The sequence below is a fragment of the Mesocricetus auratus genome, unplaced genomic scaffold (genome assembly GCF_017639785.1).
Source record: "Mesocricetus auratus isolate SY011 unplaced genomic scaffold, BCM_Maur_2.0 Super-Scaffold_100004, whole genome shotgun sequence".
In the NCBI taxonomy this organism is placed as follows: domain Eukaryota; kingdom Metazoa; phylum Chordata; class Mammalia; order Rodentia; family Cricetidae; genus Mesocricetus; species Mesocricetus auratus.
In genome coordinates this window covers 59,016,767-59,044,299 of record NW_024429189.1, presented here as the reverse complement: position 1 = coordinate 59,044,299, position 27,533 = coordinate 59,016,767, and the positions used below count along the sequence as shown (strand labels likewise).

At 47.4% G+C, this 27,533-nt stretch overlaps 1 protein-coding gene and 1 pseudogene across 3 annotated transcripts in view; one reads left to right on the top strand and one right to left on the bottom strand.

Annotated features, from left to right (window-relative positions):
- The window catches only part of CUNH11orf49 (chromosome unknown C11orf49 homolog), a 160,573-nt gene that overhangs the window by 132,729 nt on the left and 311 nt on the right, over positions 1–27,533 (top strand). For 2 of the 3 annotated variants that reach the window (XM_005064925.3, XM_040745820.1), the window contains 6 exons: positions 1,295–1,379; positions 19,441–19,526; positions 21,875–22,070; positions 22,642–22,751; positions 25,446–25,509; positions 25,759–26,485. In XM_005064925.3, the coding sequence (XP_005064982.2) occupies positions 1,295–1,379; positions 19,441–19,526; positions 21,875–22,070; positions 22,642–22,751; positions 25,446–25,509; positions 25,759–25,933 (716 nt within the window). In that variant the 3' untranslated portion in view covers positions 25,934–26,485. Of the gene's footprint in view, positions 1–1,294; positions 1,380–19,440; positions 19,527–21,874; positions 22,071–22,641; positions 22,752–25,445; positions 25,510–25,758; positions 26,486–27,533 lie in introns of those variants that run through there. The other variant, XM_040745819.1, reaches the window with a different exon arrangement.
- On the bottom strand, positions 9,719–10,093 carry LOC121140424 (annotated as a pseudogene).

Sequence of the window (27,533 nt, the reverse complement as noted above, 5' to 3'; positions counted from 1 at the left end):
GCTAACTTGGGTCCAAAGAAACCACATGCCTGTGATCATCATCATCACTCCCCAGTGTAGACATCCTCTGGCTCCCTCCTCCCACTTAGGATCCTTGCAGCCGGGCTGCTCTTGCTTCCCTGTGCCTGTGGCCTTCCATGTTTGAAAGCCTTTGCTCCTTGGGAATTCTTGAAGACTTGTTCTGCCCAACTGATCCAGAGTCTTTTAGTTGTAGCACAGGCTGCAGCAAAACAACTGAGAAGCGTAGGTGCGGTTCCTCTCTCAGGACACTGTGACCCTTTTTTTTTCTTTTTGTTTTTTTGTTTTTTGAGACAGGGTTTCTCTGTAGCTTTGGAGGCTGTCCTGGAACTCACTTTGTAGACCAGGCTGGCCTCGAACTCACAGAGATCTGCCCGCCTCTGCCTCCCGAGTGCTGGGATTAAAGGCGTGTGCCACCAATGCCCAGCCACTGTGACCCTTCCTAAGATTTACCCCTTTGCAAATCTGGCCCACAAAACTCCGGGCTCATCCCTCCCACTGAAGATCAGGAATTATTTGTTTGCCACAACTATATATCTTGGACCTTTGTCTTGGCTTCCTATAACAATAGGATGACCAGATATGTGTGCAGATACCCAAAGAAGTCAGCCTGCTGCAGTCCTGGGGAGCAGAGCACTTAGGTCTGTGGTTTCTGTGCTATGAGCGTCTCCCCACTCTTCTCCCCCCACCCCATCCCACCCCAGCTCTGAGCAGACAACGTTTGCCTCACTGCCTGTTGATATTTTGTAGATGGCTTTTTGGGCATGCAGTGGCTAATACTGCCATGCCGGAGACTTTGGACAGACTCAAACAGCTTTGCATGACTTGTTCACCCACAGTTTGGGAGTCAGGGAAAACAGGGTGGAAGGCTGGTGAAGCTGTTCTCTTGTTTCCTCTCTTCACTCTGATCCAAATGCTGTAACTGGTGCTTCATCCAGGGGTGGCTTGGTAGAGATACCGGTCCTAAAATCTCATCTCTTGGACCAGCTGTGGTGCGATCCTTTAATACCAGCACTCAGGCGGCAGAGGCAAGTGGATCTCTGTGAGTTCGAGGCCAGCTTGGTTTACATAGTTCCAAACCATCGAGAGCTACATATTGAGACCCTGTATCAGAAAAAGGAAAAGAGGAAAGAAAAATCTCACTCCTTTACACTGACTTGGCTTTCAAATCACAGCAGTATTGTAACAAGACTGGGCCCAAAACCCATGAAATGACCAAAAGGTGGACAGTGACCTGAACTGCAGTCCTAACTCGCTCCTTTCCATTGCACTGCAGACTTGCTGACCATGAGGGAGTACCACTGTCTGCTGCAGTTACTGTGCCCAGATTTCCCCCTGGAGCTCACTCAGAAGGCGGCCAGGTATGTATGTCCCAAGTCAGAGTTTTCAAACCAGCTGCACTCTGGTGAGCAAAGTTTCTCAGAAAAACCAGAACAGCATGTCTCAGAAAAGCCATTAGATGCTTTGATCCCAGCACTCAGGAGGCAGAGGCAGGCAGACCTCTGAGTTCAAGGCCAGACTGATCTCCTTCCAGGACAGCCAGAGCTGTTACACAGAGAAACCCTGGGGTGGGGTGGGAGGGTGGAGGTAGGTGGATTAGGAGAGAAACCAGAGAAACTGGCCTTCAAGGTTTGTCCACAGTTGTACACTTTCTGTTTCTTAAGGGAAACCAAATGGTCCTTTGTGGTTTTCACAGGGAGCCTTGGGGTCTGAAGACAGTGTCTGAGGGTAGTGAAGTAAAAACAGAGGGCCACACAAATGCATGTAAACACACACACACACACTCTCTCTCTCTCTCTCTCTCTCTCTCTCTCACACACACACACACACACACACACACACACACACACGCATGCTCGACAGAGGGAGGGGGAGGGAGGGAGGGAGGGAGGGAGGGAGGCAGGGAGGGAGGGAGGGAGGGAGGGAGGGAGGCAGGGAGGGAAGGGGAAGGAGGGAGGGAGGGAAGAGGAGGATATTTTGAGGAAAGAGGAGCAAGAGTGGGTGATAATTTATAATCCAGAGGTTGAGGTCAAGGCCTGGAAAGGCATGGAAGGACTAAGCCCCAGCTGAGGGACAGATAGTATGGTGTACACTAAAAGAAGGTTTCTGAGTTTGAGGTTAACCCAGAACTGTGGGGTAAGCACAGGGTGTTAGGGGCACCTAAACCCTTGTTTGGTTTTACTGTCACTCACATTTTTTAACCAAATGAAGTAGTTGAACTATACCAGAATTAACTTAATCATTTAACACAAATGTGATGTAGGTTTGCATATTCAAGCTGAGCAAAATATCTTATTTACTAAAAAGCACCCAGTTTCCAAAACGAGTCCTATTAAAATCATTTGTCTTCATTGTTCCACTTCAGTTTACATATTTCAGTTATGCCTGTCCTCATGAAAAGATTCAGCCCAAGAGATTGGGGGTGGAATTCGTGCCTTAAAAGTCAGGACTTAAGAATAGAAATATAACTCTGATAAGGCGAAGGATCTGGGCCTGGTGGAGCATACCTGTGATCCTCTGAGCACTCCAGGGGAGACTAATGCAGGAAGGTCCAGAGTCCAAGGCCAATGCCAACCTTGGTTCATGTGAGACCATGCCTCAAAAGGCGGGGGGGGAGCAGCCACTAAATGTGTGGTCCCAGAGAGCAGGCAAGATCCACACATCCTCATTGCTGCTGAGTCCATCAGTCAGCATCATCCTGCTGGGATGTCTGCTGAACCAATGAATGTGTGGATAGATGGAAGACGAGTAGTTCTCACCTCCCATTGGACCCCATTCTAAGTGACAGTAAGAGCAAAAGCCACCACCTCTTACACCCAGTTGTCCATTTGCTTATTCATCAAATGCTTCTCTTCTGATAGTTTTCTTGAGGGTGGGGATACAATTCATATGCTTTTCTCACTTAAAGTGCATAATTGTATGGCTTTTAGAATTTTTCCAGAGCCACGCACCCATGACCACAGTCCACTTTAGAACATTTTTCTTACCTTCAAAAGAGATCCTACACAATTTAGACTCTGCTCTCCAGTGTCTCATGTCCCCAGAGCTAGGTGAGTGAGCACTGCTCTGCTTTCTGTCTCTGTGGGTTTGCCTGTTCTCGGCATTTCAACTAAATGGAATTGGCCAGTTGATGATGGCACACACTTGGAAGCCGAAGCAAATGAATCATTGTGAGATCAAGGCCAGCCTAGGACACATAATGAAACCATGTCTAAAAAGAAATGTACCTCAAATAATGGAATTATACTGTAACATATGGTCCCTTGTGGCTGGCTTCTTGCTTTTTCTTGCTCTCTTTCTCTCTCTCTAGCTTACTCTCTTGATTTTTGTTTTTTTTGGGGGTTTTTTCCCTTTCTTTCTCTCTTTCTCTCTTTCTTTCGTCTTGTTTTTGTTTTTGAGACAGGGTCTCTCTATATAGCCATTGATGTCCTGGAACTCACTATGTAGACCAGGCTGGCCTTTAACTCACAGAGATCTACCTCCCAAATGCTGGGATTAAAGGTATACATCACTGCACCCTGCAAATTTACTTTTATTATTTGTTTGTTTGTTTTGTGGAGTGAGGGGACATGCATTCATGCTGAAGCATACATGTGGATGTCAAAGAACCACTGTAGGGTTCTTTACTTCTACCATGTGGGTACCAGGGATTGAACCCAGGACCTCTGGAAGAGCAGCCAGTACTCTTAACCCCTGAGCCATCTCTCCAGCCCCTTCCTTTCCCATTCTTGGTAGTATATGGCAAACTCATTGGACTAAGACACAGCTTTGCATTTGCCACACCCATTTCTCCAGATGCTTCTAACAATCAGATTTGTGTAAGCACTGCAAGATTATAAATAATAGGTTATTCTAGACCACAAATCCTGGTCTAGATGACTCAGCAGTTAGGAGCACTGCGTAGGCAAGAGGACTGGAGTTCAGATCCCAGACCCGCATAGCAAGCCAGCATCCCACAAACACCTGTAACTCCAGCTCCCAGAGATCCTTGGCTCTGTTAAGGCCTTTATATGTGCACATAGACACACGAACTGCATATATATGCTACAGATACCCTGTGCATGTGTGGTGAATGAATGAATGTATGAGTAAATGGATATGTGACTATTCCTTGTACACCATTTTACACACACATAGACAAGATCTTTATTTTAAAAGTTTAAAAACATGGGCTGGAGAGACGGATCAGCCGTTAAGAATATTTGTTGTTCTTACAGAGTACATGGGTTCAATTTCCTAGCACCCACATGGCATCTTACAGTTGTCAATAACTCCAGTTTCAGGGGATCCAATGCCCTCTTCTGACCTCCACAGCCACCAAGCATGCAAGTGGTACACAGACATAAGTGCAAACAAAATACTCATACACATTAATAATAAATCTAATTTTTTAAATAAATAAAAGTTTAAAAACAAAAATGAATTCTTTGTTACGACAGGTCTTACTATGTAGCCCAATATGATCTTAAAATTCTGATCTCAAATGTTGGTAAAAACCAAAATTCTTAATGCCATGGCATGAATATATACTTTGCACAATTATCAATACAAAGAGGCTTCTGAGCCGGGCGTTGGTGGCGCACGCCTTTAATCCCAGCACTCGGGAGGCAGAGGCAGGCGGATCACTGTGAGTTCGAGACCAGCCTGGTCTACCAAGCGAGTTCCAGGACAGCCTCCAAAGCCACAGGGAAACCCTGTCTCGAAAAACCAAAAAAAAAAAAAAAAAAAAAAGAGGCTTCTGTGCACCCTTCCATTATGAGGAATGAACACATCAGAACCAGCCATACCAACAGCAATATGAGGGGATTGTGAGCACACACGTACAAATAACAGGAGCACCAGGGAGATCCACAGGGGAGTGACTGCAAAGTAAAAATGAATTCAGACTTCAGAATTAGGTTTCTTCCCTAGGAGTGAGTGTCAGGCTTCTCTGTCAGCCTCTGTTCCTCAGTGACATTCATGCCACACTCTACTCTAGCTGTGTGTACTGGAAAACTGCAGCTACCCCAAAATGCCTCTGGACTGTGAAACTCTTCTTGCTTTGTCCTGAAAGTCAGACTGCCAGCATCCCCATCCAGGGGCCCAGGCTTCTGACCAGTTACAGATGTGGGTGGTTAGTCTGTAAGGCTGACTCCTTCGAGAAGAGCAACTGCCCTCACCATCCACTGCCAGCTTACTTACTCAGGGCCCTGAGGCCTGGGGACAGGCTGCAGGAGGCTCCAGTCTGTGGTGATGCATATGGAAAAGAATGTAATCCACAGGCAGCTGTGAGCCAGAGCCTGAGCATGACATGGCATTTCCACAAGTGCCTGTCTTAAGGGCAGCAAGTATTCCGGCCAGACCACGGGGCAGCAGGTGTGAGCTAAGAGCACAGGAAAGAGCTAACACTCTCTACAACTGCAGCCCAGCCAGAGACCCGCTTCCACCTCAGTGTTCGTTCAGGAATGAAAAAAGCTAGGCCTGTTATCCCCTCTGGTCACCAGAGCATCTCCATCTCATCATCTTCTAAGCTAGGAAGCTTTCCGGATGGCTGAGAGCACTTGGTGATGCTGAGCACTTGCATAGCATGTGTGAGGCCCTGGTTCAATCCTCGGCCCTGCAAAACAAGAGCATGTGATTGGAGCCGGACCTCTGGATTTATTAGCTTGTGCCCTTGAGAAAATTATTTCTCTGAGCCTCACTGTCCTTATTTGTAAGGTGGCAATAATAATTGTCTGTAATGTGCTTAAAATAATGCCCTGCATGGAGTAAACTTGCAATATCGGTTAAAAGTAGTATCATTTAAACTTAACCTAGAGGAGCACAGGTTTAGAAAGAGGTGGATGTGTGATGTGGGAGCTGGAGAGATGGCTCAGTGGTTAAGAGTGCTTACTGCTTTTGCAGAGAACTCAAGTTAGGTTTCCAGTACCCATGTCAGGCTGCTCTCAGTTGCCCCTAATTCTAATTCCATGATCCAACGCCCTTTTCTGGCTTCCATGGGCACTACACTCACTTGCACATTTAGGCACACTGAATGCACATAATTAAAAATAACAAATAAAACCTAAAAGGAAGAAGAAAAAGGTAAATATTGGCCCACCGGAGCCCATTTACTGAATGGCAATAAGAATCTCCCTTAACTGTGCTGAGCCCTGTTTCCATTTCTATAAAGTGAGAATAATAATAACTGTAGAGTTTTTGTGAAATTTCAGTGACAAATATATTAATTGTTTAGCAAATTCACTAAATATTAATTTAAGTCCAGGGCTCAGGAGGCAGAGGCAGGCAGAGCTCTGAGTTCAAGGTCAGCCTGGTCTACAAAGCAAATCCCAGGAAAGCCAGAGCTAAACAGAGAAACCCTGTCTCAATAATAATAATAACAACAATAATGATAATAATAATTAATGAAAACAAACACAGTGGTGCATGCCTATCCTCCTAGTATTCAGAAGGTGAGGCAGGAGGATCAGGAATTCAAGGCCAACTTGAGATACAGGACATATTATCTCAAAACCAAAACCAAAATGAAGTAAGAGTATATAGTATATCAGTAAGTGAGTAGATAATTCATTGTTATGATAATGTTGACATTATTACCAGATTTTTTAATGTAGCCTGGAGAGATGGCTCAGCAGGTAAGAGTACCGCTGCTCTTCCAGAGGACCCAGGTTCAGTTTCCAGCACCTATATGGCGACTTCCAACCACCTATATAATTTCAGTTCCAGATCTGATGACCTATTCTGGTCTTTACCGGAAATATGCACACATGGTGCACAGACATGCAGGCAAAATATCCATGCACATAATAGTAATAACAATAATTAAGGTGGGTTTTTATTTAAAAACAAATCAAAGTGTTCTGATTTTTCCCCCTTCACAACACTCAAAAGATAATGTCTAACAAGACACCAAGGAAAGACAAGACCACACCTGCTTAGCCTTTGCCTCTGTCCTCCCAGCAGAACCAAGGGGACTGTCACCTATAAGCCGTTTGAAGCAACACAAGATTTGGAAACTCCAACCCAAGCATGGATTTAAAGCAGTGCTCCTCCTCCAAACTAGCATCAGAATCCCCTGAGGTGCTTCTTGGACTCCAGGTAGTGGCCTAAGCCAGAGTTCAAGAGTTCTAGGGCAGGGCTCCAAAGGTTCATGTTTCTAAAGTGTCCCTGATGATGTGGATGGGCTGGGAGCCACACTGGAGAACCACTGGTTTAAAGTGTTACCCACAGGCTCCCTCTAGCATTTTTGCCTGGCCTGGATTAAATTGCTTACATTCCCTTCTCTGTTGTCATCTGAAATGCTGTTTACATCTCCCTCACCAGAGACCACACCTCTCATCAAGAAATCTGCCCCGAGTAGGAAAGGCACTGCTGTCATCATTGCTTTAGGAATAAATGCAGGGAGTGCTCCAACAGCACAAGACTCATAGAAAGTCCAGTTTTAGACACAGTCACTTATATTCTAGAAAGTCCCCGAGTCATGGTACAGCCTGATAGGTGCTAGAGCCACACAGCCCTTGGGGTTCAAATGCCAGGTCCTTCGCCAGCAAGCCTGTGGTCTTATTCAAGTTCTTTAACTTTGCCAGAGATGGTGGTTCGTGCCTAGAACCCCGATAGTCTCCTGAGAAAGAATAAATTCAAGTTCAGCCCAAGATACACAGTGAGTTCCAGGCCAGCCTGAGCTACATAGTAAGACCGTATCTCAAAAAACAATTAGTTAATCTCTTTAAGTTTGTTTCCCCATCTATAAAATAGAAATGATAACTAATAGTTAAGACTTTAATGAGATAATCCATGTAAAACCCATGTCATATGCCCCAATAAATTACCAATTTTTTTTACACTTGACTTTAGCCCAAAGACTGAAAAGTGATCAGATTATCAGATTTTTAAAATAATAATGTAGGGGCTGAGCGTGGTGATATACACTTTCGATCCCAGGAATCAGGAGGCAGAGGCAAGCATCTGGGCGCTGCTTGGAAATGCAGGTCTAGCTATTACAACTACAGAAAACCCTTTTAACTAAATCAACTCCAAGTGAATCAAAGACCGTAGTGTAACGTCAGAAGCTCTTAGAGAGAACAGTAGGGGAAACACAAGCTATAGATATAAGGATGACTTTCGGGATAGGACTCCAGTCTGCCAGAAAATAATGGCAACAGTTGACAAATGGAAACCAGGCATAGTGGCCCATACCTTTGATTCCATCACTCTGAAGGTAGAAGCAGGCATATTGTGAGTTTGAGTCCAGCCTGGTGTCTATAGTGAGTTCCAGCTCAGCCACAGCTACATAGTGATACCCCGTCTCAAAAAATTGTTTTTAATTTAAAAAAATTTAAATACATATATAGTATAGTGAATGAATAGTAGTATCTCATCCCTGTACTCATTCTTCAAGTGTTTGCTGAGTGTTTGGTATGAAGTAGCAAAAGAATTCTTAACCATGCTACAAAAAGCCCAAACCCAATGAGCAAGGCAAATGGAATTGTCCGCAAACAAAACTGTTAATTCAGCAATCAGTGTTCATCGAGCAAGGGTGCCACTCCTGCTAGACACTGTTCTGGGCACTGCTGCTAGAACAGTAAGCAAAAAGTCCTTGCTTTTGTGGGATGATATCCCAAAGAGACGGGAGAGGGACCATCAAGGAAGCAGATATTTCTCAATGGCAAGTTGAACCCTGGCCTCAAATGTCAAATGCTAACTACTAGACTAGGGGTTTTCAATCTTCCTAACGCTTCAACCCTTTAACACAGTTCCTCATGTTGTGGTGACTTCCAACCATAAAATTATTTCGTTGCTACTTCATAGCTGTACTTTTGCTACTGTTATAAATCGTAATATAAATACCTGAAATACAGGATATCTGATATGGGATACTCCCCCAAGGGGTCACAACCAACTACACTAGAACAAGGAATTAAAATATAAATGTCTGTTCAACAAAAGATACCATCAGCAAAATTGGGGACTGGGGCATGACCCAGTAGCAGAACTTAGCATGCACAAAGTCATGAGTTCAGTCCCCAGTACCATGGACTACAAAAAAGCTGAAGTTGGTGACATATGCTTGAAATCCTAGCTACATAGGAGGCTATGAATGAGGAATCCCTTGAGCTCAGGAATTTGAGTTCTGTCTGGTAATATAATAAGATCCATGTCAAAAGTAAACAAAGCCTGGCCTGGTGACATAGGCCTGTAATCCTAACTACTGAGGTTAGGTAAGGGGATCACAGGTTCATCAAAGCTTGCCTGGATTCATGAGTGAATTCAAGGTGAGCACAGCAATTAGTGAGACCCTATCTCAAATGACAAGGGATGAAGAGGGCAGGATGTAGAGAAAAGGCCCTGGGGTCAATTCCTGGTACTATTTGCATTGTTGTTAAATTGATCTAGGCAATGTGGTGCACATCTTTCATCCCAGCACCCAAGGCACAAGGAGGCAGACCTTTGTGAGTTTAACAACAGCCTGGTCAGCTGGGCGTTGGTGGCGCACGCCTTTAATCCCAGCACTCCGGAGGCACAGGCAGGTGGATCTCTGTGAGTTTGAGACCAGCCTGGTCTACAAGAGCTAGTTCCAGGACAGGTTCCAAAGCCACAGAGAAACCCTGTCTTGAAACACCCCCCCCCCCCCCGAAAAAAAATGTTTTTGAAAGAGTAGAAGAGAATATTTGTTATGTTAGACTTCAGAAGTTTGAGAACTTTCTAGTTTTTTTTTTTTTTCTGCCTGCACAACGTTTATTGGGAAACGGGGGTCAGTACTTCTTGGCCGCCTCCTTCCGCATGGCCGCCAGCACGTTGCTCAGCTCCTCCCGCTTCCTCTTGGCGCGGATGTGGGTGCCCACCCGCTTCTTGATGAACTTGAGCGCGCGCTTGTCCTTGGACACCTTGAGCAGCTCCATGGCGAGCCGCTCGTAGGGCGCGAAGCCGCACACCTCCCAGATCATGTCCCGCACGAACTTGGTGTGCTTCGTGAGGCGCCCGCGCCGCCGGCTGGCTGACGTTCTTCGTCACCTTGTGGCCCTTGTTAAGGCCCACGGCCATGGGGTAGCGCAGGGCCATGGCTGCTCCTCTCCGATGGCGGCCGCGACCGAGAACTTTTTAGTTCTAAGAATGTTTTACTTAGGCTAGGGCAGTGATAGCATACACCTTTAATCCCAGCACTTGGGAGGCAGAGGCAGATAGATTTCTGTGAGTTCGAGGCCAGGCTAGTCCACAAAGTGAATCCCAGAGTAGCCAGGGTTGTTACACAGAAAAACCCTGTCTCAAAAGACCCCCCCCCCCCAAAGCCGGGCGTTGGTGGCGCACGCCTTTAATCCCAGCACTCGGGAGGCAGAGGCAGGCGGATCTCTGTGAGTTCGAGGCCAGCCTGGTCTACAAAGTGAGTTCCAGGACAGCCAGGGCTACACAGAGAAACCCTGTCTCGAAAAAACCAAAAAAAAAAAAAAAAGACCCCCCCCCAAAAAGAATATTTACTTGTATTTACTTGGGTGTGGTGGCATATACACTTGTAATCCCACCTGGCAGGAGGATCAGAAGTTCAAGGCTAGCCTTGAATACATACCAAATTCAAGGCCAGCCTGAGTCACATGAGACTGTCTCAAAAACCAAAAGAACTTTTAAAAGTTGAATTGAAGAACACAGGTGTTATGTTATTCTCTACAGTAATCTGAGAATTTAAGTACTTCTCTCAAATGAAAAGGGAAAGTCAGGGTTTGACTACACAGAGTAGTGAGAGGGCCAGAGAATTCCAGGCAATGTGTACAAAGCAGCTAGGCTTTCCAGTGGTGGAGCCTGCAGAGAGACATGTGGAGAGCAGGAAGAAGGAGATCTTCTAGGCTGCACACATTAAGTTCTGGCCTTTACCTTCCCCAAATCTGTGTGGCAGTCCACCCAAGACTTCAGGCTTCTCGGCGGTGCTGGGATAATGGGGCTGTTAGTTGTCTGCAGAGAAGCAGCAGAGGCAGGCCTGAGTCTCCAGCCCTTCTGCAGACAGGTACCAGAACTGACAGCTAACAGCAAACGCAGGGGCAGAGGCCCAGAGGAGGGTATTGCCAACACAGAGTCCAGGGCTGTGTTTTCTTAACAGATAAAGCAGATGGCCCAGAACCTGTGTTCAAGATTCAGAAAGACCTGGATTTGAATGAGAGCTCCTTAGATTCTAGCTTGTGATCTTGGTTAGCTTATGATGCTCTTCTGAATCTCTGTACCCCTGTAAATGCGCTTACTGAATGTATCTCACAGATCAGTACTAGCAGACAGGGCTCAGCAGGTAGAGAGGCATCTGCTGCTAAGATGACACCTGAGTTCCATCTCTGGGACCCACATGGGAGAAGGAAAGAACTGGCTCTCTGAACCTGCCCTCTGACCTCTAGGCATGACTGTGGCATGAGCTGTCCCCCTCCATATACACAAACACGTAAATACGATTTTAGTCAAAAGATAGGAAAATGGATATTAAGCACTGTTGTTATTAATATTGCCCTGGGTCAGCCGGGCGTTGGTGGCGCATGCCTTTAATCCCAGCACTCGGGAGGCAGAGGCAGGCGGATCTCTGTGAGTTCGAGACCAGCCTGGACTACAAGAGCTAGTTCCAGGACAGCCTCCAAAGCCACAGAGAAACCCTGTCTCGAAAAACAAAGAACAAAAAAATATTGCCCTGGGTCAAACTTGTCAGGCCCTCAGGGTAGATGGGATCAGAGCTCCCTGAAGGTTGGTGCCGAGGGAAACCTGTGGCCTCCCTGTCCTATGCCTTTTGAGGGCTGGACTGGGGCAGTATGTCTCCCACACAGCCAGAAGAAAGAGACCCAGGAACCCTTCCCTGCAGTGTGCTCCCTGACTGTGGGGTCAGGTCCCCACTGGTCTTATCACTGTGCTGTCCTCACAGCCCTGACATTAAAACAGTCTGCCAGGGTACCCTGTTAGCACAAATCAACTTGGGGACACGCTTCAGCTGTCCCAAGGAAGGACACTAGTCACATGACCTCTCCAGAGAGGTATAGTCATGTAAAGTAGCTCTCTTTTGGGGCCTTGGCTAAGAGCTGGTTCCCCCAAAAGTGGGCTGGAAGCTAAATAGCCAGCTTCCGGCTGGCAGCCTCTCCCTGGCTTCGGAGCTGGCCGCGTTTACTTCCACTGAACCACTTTTATTTGCTATTTTAGGCTCTTCCGGCACCTTAACCCAGAGAGGCTCCTCCTGTTGACAACACCTCACATTCCTGAGTGCATATGCAACCCTGGGCAAAGAACATCCTCGTATTGCATTTCTCAGTGTCCTTTGCTCTAGAAAGCATGTTCATCTCTTCTTTGTGTATGAAGAAACTGAGACACAGAATTGAGACCAGTTGTAGAACTGAGACTTGATCCCGAGTCACCAAACCTAGAGTTTCAGGGAAAGGGGACTAGGGGGTGCAGAGGAGTTTGGCGCGCCAGTGAGTTAGATCTGCAAGCTTGGCACCCACTTCCCTCCCAGCCAGCCAGCTTGTCCCAGCTGGTGGAAGTCAGCAAGGAAGAGAGCAGCCAACCCCCTGGGACTAGCTTGGATCCTGCCAACTACGCTTTCTTCCCAGTTGCGTGCCCTGGACTCCACCCTCCACATGGTTCTGCTCAGAGTCAGTCTGAACCAGAGCATCTGTGTTTCTCCCCAGAGGCCTTCTCTCTGTCCTGGAGGCATTGCCTGCAGGGTCCCTCCATGACCCAATAGATTTGTACAGACTCCTGTTGGCAGCAGTTCCTTGCTGGCTCCACTTCAAAGCCAGGGTGGCCAACCTCCTCCAGGTGTCAGAGGCAGCTGGCATGTTAGCAAAAGGCCTCTGGCAGGAAGGGTACTGAGCCAACGGCTGTCCACTGGAAAACAGCACATGTGGATGGCCTTGTCTCAAGGAAGGTTCTGGGGAGTTCTGGGGTGACGAATCTGAGTTCAAGATGAAGGAGTTGTCTGTGCAGATGTACAACTTCAGATTGTCCCTGTCAGGAAAGACAAAAGCAGGGTCATAGCTTCCGGCCTGCCTTTCCCACAATCCTGCTGGAGTTCAGAGCAAGAAGCGAATGCCCAGTGTGTTCATGGCTCAGAGCATCTGTTTGGAGATGGACAGTCCTACATGTGGTGTTTGTGTCTGTTTTGTTTTGCCTTGATTTAATTTGTTTTTTTTTTTTTGAAACAGAGTCTCATTATGTAGACCAGGTTGACCTTGAACTAACTGTCCCATTGCCTCAGCCTCCAGAATGCTAGGTCTACAGACACATGCCATCACACTTGGCTATATAGATTGGGTTTTGTTTTTTATTTATGGTTTTATTTTATGCATATGAGTGTTTTGCATACCACAAGCATACTTGGTGGCTGTGGATGTCAGAAGAGGGCATTAGCTCCACTGGGAATGGGTGATCGGAACTGAACCCAGGCCCTCTGTAAGAGCAACAACTTAACTATCTAAACCACTTAGCTATCTTTCCAATTCCTTATTTTTAAAAATCAAAAAAAGATATTTTTCTATTTTTAAAAGTAAGGGTCTGGAAAGATGGTTTGGCAGTTAAAAGCCTGTATTGTTCTTGCAGTTAAAAGTGTGTATTTCTCTTGCGGAGGACCCAAGTTCAGTTCTAAGAAATCATATCAGGTAGCTAATAGGCCACATGTAACTCCAGCTGTAAGGGATCTGATCCCTCTGACATCCACAGTCTGGCTGTCTCTGGCTGTCACACACACACACACACACCATTAAAAATAGAATAGAGAAAAAGCAAACATTTACTTAGCGGGGTGGGCGGCATGCCATGGTGCACATATGGAGGTCAGAGGGCATCTCGTGAGGTTAGTTCCCCTTCTATCATGTGGGTCTGGATTATTGACCTCAGGTCCTCAAATTTGGCAGTAGGTGCCTTTAACCAATTAGTTATCTAAAAGCACCTTCCTGTCAGTTTTGTAGAATCTTCTGCAGCCACAGCCTCTGGACAACTGGCTCTTCTCCTACCTGAACCAGTGCTAGCAAGAATAGCAGTAGTTCTACCTGTGGCTGGGACAGCTGACACTGTCAGGGCTAAAAGAAGCCCTTTGGAAATACAAACCTCTCAACTTCTGCATGAACATCTCCAGCAATGAGCAGCTCCCTGCTTCACAAGTCAGCCACGGCCGGGCGTTGGTGGCACACGCCTTTAATCCAAGCACTCGGGAGGCAGAGGCAGGCGGATCTCTGTGAGTTCCAGACCAGCCTGGACTACCAAGGGAGTTCCAGGACAGCCTCCAAAGCCACAGAGAAACCCTGTCTGGAAAAAAAAAACAAAACAAAAAAAAACAAGTCAGCCACAGTCCCAGCTTGGAAAAGTCCAGTGCTTAGCTCTAGATCTACTTGCTGTCCTCAGAGGCAGCCCTGTGAGAAGCAGGTATAACATGACTTCCTCCTAGCTCCTCTGCCAAGCCAGAGCATCTAATGCAGCCGTGTGGCTGATGTGTTTTTAGACTCCCTATCATTGTGACCTGCTTCTCCAGGACTCTATTCTCCTCCTTACTGGACTGTCCACAGAATGCAGGGTGCAGAATGTGGCTTTCACCTGGCCAGGAGCAAAGACTAGGGTAGTGCGACCTTTCTCCTTGTTCGTGCATTCCTTCCTTCAGTGGTATTTCCTTAGTGAGTGCCTGATGTGTATTATTTGGCAGATCTTACAGTCCAGGGGCAGAGATGGTCCTTCCCCATGGTCTCTTTCCTCAACCCTTAGCTGGTTAATCCCTCTACTCTGATACCTCACATCCTTCTTCCTACCTGCTGCCCATCAGGTCTTCTCTACATCTCCAGGAAGTAGAGAGGAAGGAAACCTCCTGAACCTGGTTCAGCTTGTGACATCCAGTGCACTACTTGCAATAGAAAAGCCTCTCTCCTCTTCACACATTGCCCTGTAACCCAGCATCCTGTCCCCTAGAAAGAAGGTCCTACCCCTGCCTGCCTCCTCCACTTGCTCACTGGCATTCCTGATTCAGGTATCAGTTTCAGCCAAGAAAATGTCAGGAACAAAGCCAAGTCTCCCCCCACTGAGACTCCACTCTGCCATACTGAGCCATCTTCAAAGAGAGGCTGGTCTCTCTTCCTTATCTCTTCCTTAACAGTGCCCATGTCAGCCAGGCAGTAATGGTGTATGCCATTAATCCCAGCACTCAAGAGGCAGAGGCAGGCAGATCTTTGTGAGTTCAAGGCCAGCCTGGTCTACGAAGAGAAACCCTATCTCAAAAAAGTAAAAAAAAAAAAAGTATGTTGATGGAGGGGATCATTGCCTTCTGAGCATCATGGCCACCCTTAGGTCTCATGGTGCCCAAAAGAAAGGATCAAGAAATGTTTCTGGGGGTGGCTGGAGATCTGACTTAGAGGTTAAGTGCATTGGCTGTTCTTCCAGAGAACCTAATTTCAATTTCCAGCATCCACATGGCAGCTTACAACTGTCTGTAACTCCATTCTGGGGGATCTGGCTCCCTCACAGGGACATACCTGTAGGCAGAACACCAATGTACATAAAATAATAATAAATAAATTTTTAAAAAAGCCGGGCGTTGGTGGTACACGCCTTTAATCCTAGCACTCGGGAGACAGAGACAGGCAGATCTCTGTGAGTTCGAGACCAGCTTGGTCTACAGAGCTAGTTCCAGGACAGCCTCCAAAACAACATCGGGGGGGAGAAAAAAAAGAAAGAAAAGAAATGTTTTTGGCTGAGTGGTGGTGGAGCACATATTTAATCCCAGCACTGGGGAAGCAGAGGCAGTTGGATCTCTTAAATTCAGGGCCAGCCTGGTCTACAGAGTAAGTTTAGGACAGCTAGAGCTACACAGAGAAACCCCTGTCTTGAAAACAAAACAAAACAAAATAGAAGAGGATGAGGAAGAGAAGGGGAGGAGGAGGAGGAGGAGGAGGAGGAGGAGGTGGTGGTGGTGGTGGTGGTGGTGGTGTTTCTGGCACAAGCATGACTAGTAATTCAAATGTAAGCCCAGTTCTTAGAATCCCAGGGGTACTGACAACAGACTGCAGAAAAGATTCAAGGGCCAGATTTCTGTGCCCAGCACTGCTTCTGTGAGCAACAAACAGATAAGCTCCCACTCCCAGTGACTTTGCTCCTGGGCAGGTGACAGGCACACATTCCTGATCCACAAATTCTTCTGTGCAAAGACTGCTCAAGGTGTTTCCTCCTAGAACAGCAAAGCCATCCTGAAAAAAGCAGCACATTCCTGGAGTAGATAAGACCTGGGAGGGGAAGGGGGGAGGGAAGTGCTGGCCTGGATGTAAAATAAATAATATATATATAGGAACTTTGTCTCTCTGGCTGTTAGGTCACAGTCCCAGCAGCTAGCTGCACAGCAGGGTGGGTGTGGGGTTAACACACACACACCCACCACACACACACACACACACACACACACACACACACACACAGCTTGTGTGTATTTAAAGTTACTTGTACTTAAATAAACCCTGAAACTAAACAATAAAAGGAAGCTAAGGTTCTAATCAAGAATGGCTAGAGCGATGGTTCAGTGGTTAGGAGTGTTTGTGGCTGGCATGCTGGGGAGATAGCCAAGTGGTTAGAGCACTGGCTGCTCTTCGAGAGGACCCTGGTTCAATTCCCAGCACCCACATGGTAGCTCACAACTGTCTGTAACTCCAGTTCTAGGGGATACCAATGCATATAAAATAAAGTTAAATAATTTTTTTAAGTGCTTGTGGCTTTTCTAGAAGACCTGACTCTGGTTCTCAGCACCCAGGGCTCACAGCTGCCATAACTCCAATGCCCAGGCTCCTGTACTCACATGCACATACGTACACACTGACATAACTAAAAAGAAATGTCTTTTAAAACCCTCTGACATGCCGGGCGGTGGTGGCACACACCTTTAATCCCAGCACTCTGGAGGCAGAGGCAGGCAGATCTCTGTGAGTTCGAGGCCAACCTGGTCTACAGAGCGAGTTCCAGGACAGCCTCCAAAGTCACAGAAGAAACCCTGTCTCGAAAAACCAAAACCAAACAAACGGAAAAAAACCCCAAAAACAAAAAACCCTCTGACAGAAAGCTGGAGCCAGTTCTGAGGTGAGACAGGGTATGTAGTTTTGTCCTGTATGTAGCCTGGGTTAGGGAGCCTTTTCCTAAAATTCCAGAGAATTGCTGGCAGGGTCTGCTTGGAGCTTCTGGGAAGCAGAGTCTGCCTCAGGAGCTGATGGGGAAGAAATGCAAAGAGAGGTAACTTCTGGAACTAGCAGTTGTGATGACTGAGCATGTTTTCAGAATACCAAACACTGGTTTATATATTTGTAATGGGCTGATTTTATGGTATTTTAATTATATCACAATATAATGACAAATCAACAGCATTTGTGGTCTTTGAAAACTTCAAGGCACCACCCGTGGTTTCCTGGGGTGAGGCTCAGCCCAGTGCTCTCTCTCCTGAAGTCATTTGCTTTTGGCCGAGAGCAGCAGGCACTGGCCTCTACCTTCTCTCCTCCTGAGGTGGCCCGTCCTCCCTGTGTGTTCCTGTGTGTTCCTGAAGTCATTTGCTTTTGGCGGAGAGCAGCAGGCACAGGTCTCTCTCCTCTCCTCCTGAGATGGCCCGTCCTCCCTGTGTGTTCCTGGTGGAGCGTCTTCTGCCTCTGCAGTGGATAGCCACTAACCCCAGACCTTGTCTCTACTCCCTCCTGTCCAGATGTCTGAAGCGGGCTCACTCTGCCTCCCTCAGCCCCCACCCCCATCCCACTTCTCTCCTTCCCTCTCTCCCCACCCCTGCCTGCCACCCCCTCCCTCCCTCAGGTTATTAGAAGTCACGGGAACCTTTTGGTGCTTTTCGTTCCCCAGCCACTGGTGAGGGACCTGAGTGCCCCCTTGCAACATTGCTACTTCCCACTCTGGCCTCAGTTTCCCAGCTGGTAGTGGAGGCAGCTTTCCTTCTCCCCAAGAGATGCATAAGAAACAGTTACAGCCCTAGCATATATATGGGAAAGAATATACATAAGCTCCAGAAGCTAATGTACAAGCTACCGAGTCTCATGTGCCTTTTGTTATTTTTAGAAAGGGTCTCTGAATAGCTCTGACTGTCTTGAAACTCTCCATGTAGACCAGAGTTCTACCTGATGCTTCTCCAGGGCTGGGGGATAAGGCACGCACTGGGTTTCTTCCTTCTTTTAAAAGAAGCAGTGGGACCTTTGGTGTCACACAAACTTACAAGTTATATTTGTATTTTCCTAAGATGACTCCTTTGGGATCAAAGCCCCCGCAGGTACAAAAGGAAGTAACAAGTCCAACCTCTTATGGTGCTATGGGGTGAAATTTAATAAAGGTAGCTAAATACGGCCTGTAGTGCCCAGTGTGGAGCAGGGCGCTCTATTATTGTTATTACAGTTACCTAGGAACCCCTCTCTGTCTTCAGGAATATAACCCTAACCCCTATCTCTAACCCTGCTCCTAGCCCTGCTTTGCACAATTCAAAGGAAAAGCTCGTACTCAAACAGTATCCTTCATAAGGTCCCTTCTCTAGAGTAAATAACACTGACTCTCAAGCTGATCCACTTGCCACTTTGGAGACCCTCTGATTCAAGGAAGTAGAAATTTAGAAAAATACCCCAAAGCAAAACTGAACAATCTAAAATAGAAAGAAAAAATAAAGACGAGCCAGAAGGGCCCTGTCAGAAACAGATTGGAGGCCCAGCTCCACTCCAGCAGAGGAGTTTGGCACTCTGCCTGGCACACGGCTGGAGCCCAGCAAGTGCTAACTTCCTTCTCTTCCTGTCCCCCTTCAGCTACATCCCTGAACAGAGTATGAACATGGCCTTGGTGTGATCTCTTTACCAGTCAAATGGTTTCCCGAGAGTGCCCAGCAGGAAGAGAGGAGACAGGCTCTTACAGTGGCCTCTACAGCACCGCTGGCTGATGTGACCTCTCTGACCCTCTCAAGTGAAGCCCACTCTCCCTGCCCCCAACCTATCCTCCATGTCCCAGAGTAGAGGTGCCTGTCACTGCTCTGGCCATTTGGTAGCTTGTTAAACCTCAGCACCACTTGCCAAGACCCCTTTAAACCCCTTGGCTGTTCTTTTTTGCCTTTTCTGAGCAGCAGTATTTATTCAGAACTAAATGGTCCTCAGTAGAGGATGAAAGGACTTACTGCTTAAGTATATGAAAAGAAGTCTTGGCTGCGTTACAATCGCACCCTCTCTCTGCCTCCACCCCACTCTGCCCATGCTCCATTGACTGGTGCCACTGAGACTGACCTGGGAGCCTGCCCTTGGAGCAGGGTGCTCAGTTCGGTTCAGCTGATGGAGAAGTGAGGTGACCATAGGAGGAGCTTGCTTTAGGACCCTTTTCCCCAATATGCTACAGCCTCAAAGGAGACTGGAGGCCTAGAAACAACTTGTGTATAATCTTTTTCCCTCCTCGAAGGCACACACACGTGAAATTCTCTGTCTCTGATTCTCTCCCTCATCACCTCAGGATCGTGCTCATGGATGATGCCATGGACTGCTTGATGTCTTTTTCAGACTTCCTTTTTGCCTTCCAGATCCAGTTTTATTATTCAGGTGAGAATGTTCTAGGCCCCATGTGGCTTTTGTCAGGGACCATGTCTCCCTTTCTCTCCTCTTGTCTTTTCCATCTGTGGGCCTGGCACACACATCGCCCCCCCCCACTTCCTTTATAGTATACTTCATTACAACCCACTGACAAGATGTCTGATTTGCACTGGTGGTCACAATATTCAATCTGCAGAGCCTGCTTCCTCAGCCTCATAAAGACACTGAAGTTTTTTTTCTTCCATTCAGCAGCACACACACACAAAAAAACCTTTAAGTGACAGCAGCAGTAAGGATATCAATAGCATTCATTTATTAAAAACATACCGCCTCCCAGGTACGGCACAGAGGATTTTAATCTGTTCACTGGTCCTAAGAGATAAGCTGCAAGAGCTCAGACCTGTGCTCTTAGCCACTCCCTTAGCCCTTGTCCATGTGTGTTTACCATACTCACAGCTTTTAATAAGCATAGACCAAACCAGGAACAATGGTGCATGACTGTAGCCCAAGCTACTAAAGAGACGGAGGCCCAAGGATCACTTCAGTCTAGGAGAGCAAGGCTACCATGGCAACATAATGAGACCTCTATCTCTAAAAGACCAAGAATCTCTTCTCTTTCTCTCTCTCTCTCTCTCTCTCTCTCTCTCTCTCTCTCACACACACACACACACACACACACACACACACACACACACACACACACAGGCTCTGTCTCACTTCCACTCTGCTCCCCTTAAGCCCCTTCTGACTTTAAATGGAATAAAAATAGATAAATATAAATGTATACAACTCATACACCAAATTAGTATAGGATTTAGAAATTGCTGTATACAGGGCTAGAGAGATGGCTCAGTGGTTAGGGACACTAACTGCCCTTCCAAAGAATCCGGGTTCAATTCCCAGTACCCACATGACAGCTTACAACTGTCTGTAACTTCAGTTCTAAGGGACTGACACTCCCACACAGACATACATGCAGGCAAAACATCAAAGCACATTAAAAAAAGAAAAAGAAAAAGAAATTGCTGCATCCATAAAGAAACTTTCTTAATGGGTGCTGTTCCAGTAAACAGAAAGCTGCCTTTGGAACTGGAAATAGCCTTCTCGCCAACCAATGCCCTGGTCAGCTTTGGCCTCACTTAGGAGTCACACTGTTTACTTGATTGCAGCCCAAGAGCTATTCAGGCAGAAGCTGGAACCTGGGGTCAAGCCACCTGCTCCTACCAGGGTTAGCATCTTATGACTCACTTCTTTGAAACTCTTGAACTTTAGGAAGAAGCAGCCATGTTTTGGAGAATTCTCTTCTCTAACACACACACTGGAGGAGGAGGAGGTGGGGAGAGAGGGTAAGTGGGACAGAGACAACAAGCCATAAGTCACTGTTTACCAACAATGGTGAGACTAAAAGCTGGGAAAACAACTTCAAATGAGTACTAGATTAGCAGTTTACAGAGTCCTCTCTTCCTCAACGGTATTTATTTTTCCTTTTTTTCAAGGTATTTTGAGTACACTAAAAAGTTTGGGCAGTAACAAAGATACTTCCTGCAGTCTCCAACACACTTTCATGAAGCAGATAGCTCGTGAAATGGAGCGCGCGCGCGTACACACGCGCACACACACACACACACACACACACACACACACACACACACACAAACACACACACACACCCAGCCGGATGGTGGTGCACACCTTTAATCCTAACACTCAGGAGGCAGAGGCAGAGGCAGGTGGATCTCTGAGTTCAAGGCCAGCCTGGTCTACACAGAGAAATCCTATCTCAAAAAAACAAAATAACGGGCGTTAGTGGCACACACCTTTAATGTCAGCCAGCACTCGGGAGGCAGAGGCAGGCGGATCTCTGTGAGTTCAAGACCAGCCTGGTCTACCAAGCGAGTTCCAGGACAGCCTCCAAAACAATACAGAGAAACCCTGTCTCAAAAAGAAAAAAAAAAAAAAACACAAGAAAGAAAGACCAAAATAAATAAATAAAAACATACTTAGAGCATTTACTATGTACCAGGCACTAGGACAGGAGATGTCAGTAGGGTATGATCCCTGCCTTTGTTCAAGGTTCTTCCATCTCAGCAAAGAGACAGATAATTACATAGCAAACTTACCATTGGGTAAATGATTCAAAAAAGATAGGGCGCTCTGCAGGTGTGCAGTGGGGACCCCATCTAGTCTAGGAACTGCCCCAGGTGGAGCACATAGGAGCGCTATGTCTCATGAGGGCAGCAGACAGTCTCTCTGGGTATTTTGGCATCGAGGCTGAGTTGCTGAGAAGGGGGATGTGGTAAAGAGATAAAATATGGCCTCCTTACCTAAACTGTCCCTTCCTACCCCTATGGTTCCAGAATTTCTGGACAGTGTGGCTGCAATCTATCAGGACTTGCTGTCAGGGAAGAACCCCAATACAGTGATTGTGCCAACATCATCCAGTGGGCAGCATCGCCAGCGACCTGCCTTGGGTGATGCCGGTATGCTGGATGGAGTAGAGGCATCACTGTTCTATCAGCGCCTGGAAAACCTGTGTGACCGCCACAAGTACAGGTGGGACATGGGCAGAGGCCCCACCTCAGTTCTGGAGACCGGGCTGCTGGTCTGGGAACAATCCTCAAGCAACATATTTTGATTGGTTCAGGATTTATTTCCAGGGCCTAGGATGGTCGTGATTTGAAGACAGCCCTCTGCCCCCAAAGCAGGTGCTCACTTACAAAGGAGCACTGTCACTCACAAAAAACTAGTTACATGTGACTTGCTTCCTAGGGAAAGATGAGCCTTGGCTTCTTGAAAAGGAAACACTGTTCCAAACCTTCCCATGGAAAGGAGAGGTTAAACTTAGGGATATAGCCTACTGGCAAGGAGCTGTCACTAGTAGCTATGTCCTCTTCCCCTCTCTTCTGGATTCCCTGTAGAAGCACTGGTTATTGGGCAGGGATGCGGAGAGTGCATACCTAGCATGTTCCATCTCTAACCCCACCAACTGAGTACACCAGCCCATGCTGTCTGCAGTCTGAGCCCTGTTCCCGCCATGCATGGTCTCCCAGCTTGGAGTGTCCTGGAGGTGTGGGTGAAAGCATGGCACTTAGGCTTTAATCTGGTCTCTGCACTTCCCTTCCAGCTGCCCACCTCCAGCTCTTGTCAGAGAGATCCTGAGCAATGTCCAGAGGCTGACTTTCTATGGGTTCCTTGTGGCCCTCTCAAAGCATCATGGAATCAACCAAGCACTGGGTAAGCAGAGCTCACGTGACCTCTGTGCTCCTCCCAACCTAGGTAGCAGCTGGCCTCCAACTGCAGAAATGGCCTACAGGGGTAGGAGAGCACTCTCTGATTCTCGGGCCACCTTCTGCCCTGCCCCAACATGAATGAGCTGCTGCTGCTGCTCTACTCCCTGGATAGGCCTGCCCAGCCCCTCCCTAGAGAATCCTGGGCTCTGTTCTAGGGAGTGGCCTGTAGGTTGGGCAGATGCAGGGCTATTTACCCAGTGGCTTTGGAGATTATATATCAAAGTGACCTGAATCCCATTTAGAAACAGGGCAAAGGTGTGTCTGGGACGTGTTTTTTCTCAGGTGGGAAAACAAGAAATCTGATAAATCTGAAAAGAGAGAGGGGGGGGAGGGAGGGAGAGAGGGGGGAGGGAGGGAGAGAGAGGTGGAGACTGGTCCAGTTTTACTGCCTATCGTGTTGTTGTTCTTTAATTCTCACTGGCTGGCCTCCACCCGCTGCACTCCAACCCCTGTGCACAGCCACTCCTCTCCGCCAGCAGGCTACTCTCGCTGGAGGTTTGTTGTTTTGGTTGTGTTGAGACAGGGTTTCATTATATAGTTCTGTGTACCTTGAAATGTACTAAGTAGACCAGGCTGACCTTGAACTGCCTGCCTCTGCTTCCCAAGGCTGGGACTAAGTATGTGTCATAAAGCCCATATCCTGCTGGAGTTTAAAGGATTTACTGAGTCCATCTTTGCTCGGAAGGATGCCCTGTGTGAGTAGATCGTGGTTCCTGAGAAAGACACAAGGCATTCCTCCTCCCTGTAGCAGTTGAGGGAATAGGATCAAGAGAAAGACAATTAACATTTGCTAAATGCCCAACTCAGTGGGGCAGGAGCTGTGCTGGAACCATTATGCTTATTTCTGTACACACACCTGCCAGAGTTCTGGGGGAGACAGGTGAGCTCAGAATGCTTGCTATCCAGAAGCCTAGTTACTGAGTCAGGGCCCTGTTCAGCTAAGTGAGATTCATAACCAGGGTTGCCAGCTGGACTGGAGCTACAAAAAAGGCCAACTGGGAACCAAAGTCAAGAGCCAGTGGGGACTCTACAGTCCAAGGAACTGGTCACTTTTCTACCTGTGACAGCTGCTAGGGGAAAAGAAAAAGCTAGTTAGCAACGATCGCAGCCTGCACTAATCTAATCTCCTCTCTACTCTCCAAAAAGAAGCTTCAAAGCCGACAGTGGTGGCGCATGCCCAGTGCTGGGGAGGCAGAGGCAGGCTGATCTATGTGAGTTCGAGGCCAGCCGGGTCTACAGTGTTTCAGGACAGCCAAGGCTACAGAGATAAACCCTGTCTTAAAAAACAAAAAACAAAGGCGGATCTCTGTGAGTTCGAGGCCAGCCTGGTCTACAGAGCGAGTTCCAGGACAGCCTCCAAAACAATACAGAGAAACCCTGTCTCGAAAAAACAAAAAAAAAACCAAAAAAAAAACAAAAAACAAAGCAAAAACAACAACAAAACAAAACCAGACAAACAACAAAAAAGGACCTCCAGTTCACTCTCAAATTCTAAGGGACAAAAAGAACCCTCACACACTTTTTCCTAAGTGCTAATTAATGACTCGTGCAGAATAAGCAGCAATAGAAGGCAGAACTTGGAAATGCCCTGCTTGAAGTTTGTGGAAGAGATCTCTTTGTCCCCAACACACCCCACAGAATGATGAGGCATAACCTGCAGATGTAGTAGAGTCAGGAACAGGCCCAGTGCAAGACACTAGGACACTTTCAGTCTCCAAAGCCCAGCACCACTGACTGTCCAGCCCTGTTCCTGCAATAGTTTATGGTGAGAATCTCCCTCTGCAAATCTCAGTCTCACCTGGAGGTCTGTTTTTTTTTTGGGGGGGGTCCCCAACTAGGAAAAAAACCTGATTCTGAAAAAGAGCAAAAAGAAGAAAGTTTACGTGGGGGAGCACCCAATAGCAATTTTTCTTTCTGTTGCTTCTCAAGACGGAGCTTCTCTGTGAACAGTCTTGGCTGTCCTGGAACTCACTCTGTAGACCAGGCTGGCCTAGAACCCACAGAGATCTGCTTGCCTCTGCCTCCCAAGTACTGGGATTAAAGGCATGAGCCACGCAGAAGCAGCAATTTTAACACGTTTCTACATACCCCACATATGAAGGGATGGGATCAAGGAAGGGCAATTACATACATACACTGGCTATTTTCTTTTTTGGTTTTTGGAGACAGGGTTTCTATGTATTGTTTTGGAGGCTGTCCTGGAACTCATTCTGTAGACCAGGCTGGCCTCGAACTCACAAAGATCCACCTGCCCCTGCCTCCCGAGTGCTGGGATTAAAGGCGTGCACCACCATCGCCCAGCTACACTGGCTATTTTCTACCCTTGGATTTAGCCCTAGGCCATTTCTCCAGCCCGGCGCCTGGAGCCTCGAGAACTAAATACCCAGTGCTGGTCACAAAGCACATCCTATCTGGGAAGGGGCTCGATACCTGTCTGGGCTTAGCTGTCAGTCCAGCCCCAAGGAAGGAAGGGAACGTGGTGGGACTCACTAGATGTATAAAGTAGCACTTACTGTTCCACAGGGACTAACTTACCCTGGTCAACAAGCTGACAGACATGAAAGCCAAGACAGAGTATCTGCTCCCTTGAAGGACGCTTATGCTGTTTTATAACTGCCCCAAATCCCTTATCTTCTAGGAGCTTTGCCTGACAAAGGAGACTTGATGCATGACCCAGCCATGGATGAGGAGCTGGAACGGCTGTAAGTGTCAAATGGGAAGATGCTGCCCTCTTGTGGAAGCCAAATCTGTTAGAGGTGACTGCGCCCCATTGTAGTGACACAGCACTTATTTTTAACACCCCATATCGGTCAGAGAAGCTTGTGCCCAGCAGAGAACAAAGGTACCATAAGTCCTTGGGGGTCTGCTAAGTGCAAGAGTTAAGTGTGGAGGGCCTCATCTCTGAACAAGAGACTTATCACATCACCCTCTGGGCTTCTTTCCTTCTTCAGGCTGGTCCAGGTCCCAGGCCTGGTCAACTCCATCACTGCCACTTCTGAGGCCAGCTGCCTGCCCTCCCGAACCCCTCACCGGGTTGGTTCCCCATGGAAACCCCTCCATCGCTCCCGCAAATTGGATGCAGAGAGCGATGGCTCCACTGAAGAGACAGATGAGTCTGAGACTTGAATCTGAAGGGTCCCATCTGTACCTTGCTCCTACCCACCCTGCTTTTGCTGCCCTCACCAGACTTCTCCAGCATCACTGTGCCACCCTCTGCTGGAGAGATGGGTGAATAACAGTCCTCCAGCCAATTCAGTGATCCCAGCAATCCCTTAACTCATGCTCTCAGCTTTTGACAACCTGTTGGGCCCTAAGCTGAATACTGTACCAAGGGCACTTCATCTCTGGGAAGGGTACTGGCTTTAGCCTTTTGTTGGCAGTGCTGCTTATGCTTTAAGTGCAGTGTCTTCTCAGTCAGTCAGCCATGATCCTCCTAGTGAAGGTCATTTTCCACAACAGCTCCCATAGAGGAACATGAATTAGTAACACAGGGTCTTCATGGTCAAGGGTAACCCCGAGAGCACATGATGGGAAGACTACCAACTGTGGCCTTCTGCTGGAGAATCAGCCACTGGCTGGAATAAGAGGGAGGATGGGCAAGAATTTCACTTTCAAAATTGGCTTCAAGTTTGTAATAGTCAAGTCTGTGAAATGAATAAAGTCCCTTGTCTGTGGTAAGCAGTGAGTCTAAAACCAGTAGGCTACGGGGAGGGGAAGGGCAAGTGTGACTCGGATGCTTTTCTGACTGCATGGGATGTGGGGCTAGGGTACCATTCCAGCATGGAGACCTGCCTCAACTGCTGCAGATGAGGGCAGCCATTCAGAGGTGTGCACACCGGAAATGGCCTTCAGCAACATCCCAGGGTGTTCAGTCAGGACCTCATCACCTGTGAGACCCTGGCCACAGAACTAGAGCTGCACAGCTACTGCACCAGGGTTTCATTAACCATTTGTAAGACCTGCTGCCAGGTCAGGGCATCAGAGATACGCACAAAGCAAGCCTAAGGTTTTGGAGCAGAGGCTGGAACAGTGCAGAGGTGATTTACATCTTTCTTGAATGAGGTAGATCCTCCGCTGCCTGCCCCAAGTAAGGCCAATGTCACCACTTACTGGACACATAATTTCTCTCCATCCTTCCCCATCAAGACCTGCCAGTGGATGATTACAAGTGGTTTCCAAAAAGCCCTGTGGTGCCAAGCCTACCTACAGGCACCTGAGTGAGCCCCTGAAAGGTTTCTCAAACTCTGGTGTGTACCAGAACCCTTGGGGATAGTGCCAATTACTAAGCTTGAGTCCTACTGGGGTTGGAAACTGAAATCTGTATTTCACAAACACCCCAGATGATACCAAAGCACTGGAAATCACTGGTTTAGAATTCTATGACTCCCTTTACCTGTCCTTTTTGCCCTCCAATTCCCAGAGTGGTTTATAACTGTACAGTGTTGAGGAGTCCCAAGGATAAAGTGGCCCTATAAGGAAAGCGGTTTACATACAGCATCTAACTCTTCCAAAGTCTGAATCTTTAAAATGCTTTTTCAGGCCAGGCATTTTAGTGCATGCCTGTCATTCCAGTGCCAGGGCCAAGACAGGAGGATTACAAGTACAAGGCCAGTCTGGCTATGGACACACTGTCTAAAACAAAACAAAAACAGCTCCATTGAGAAACAGGTCCCAGTCTGCCTCCTGCGATGAGGTGCAGAACCGCTGAGGACGCAGACAAACGACA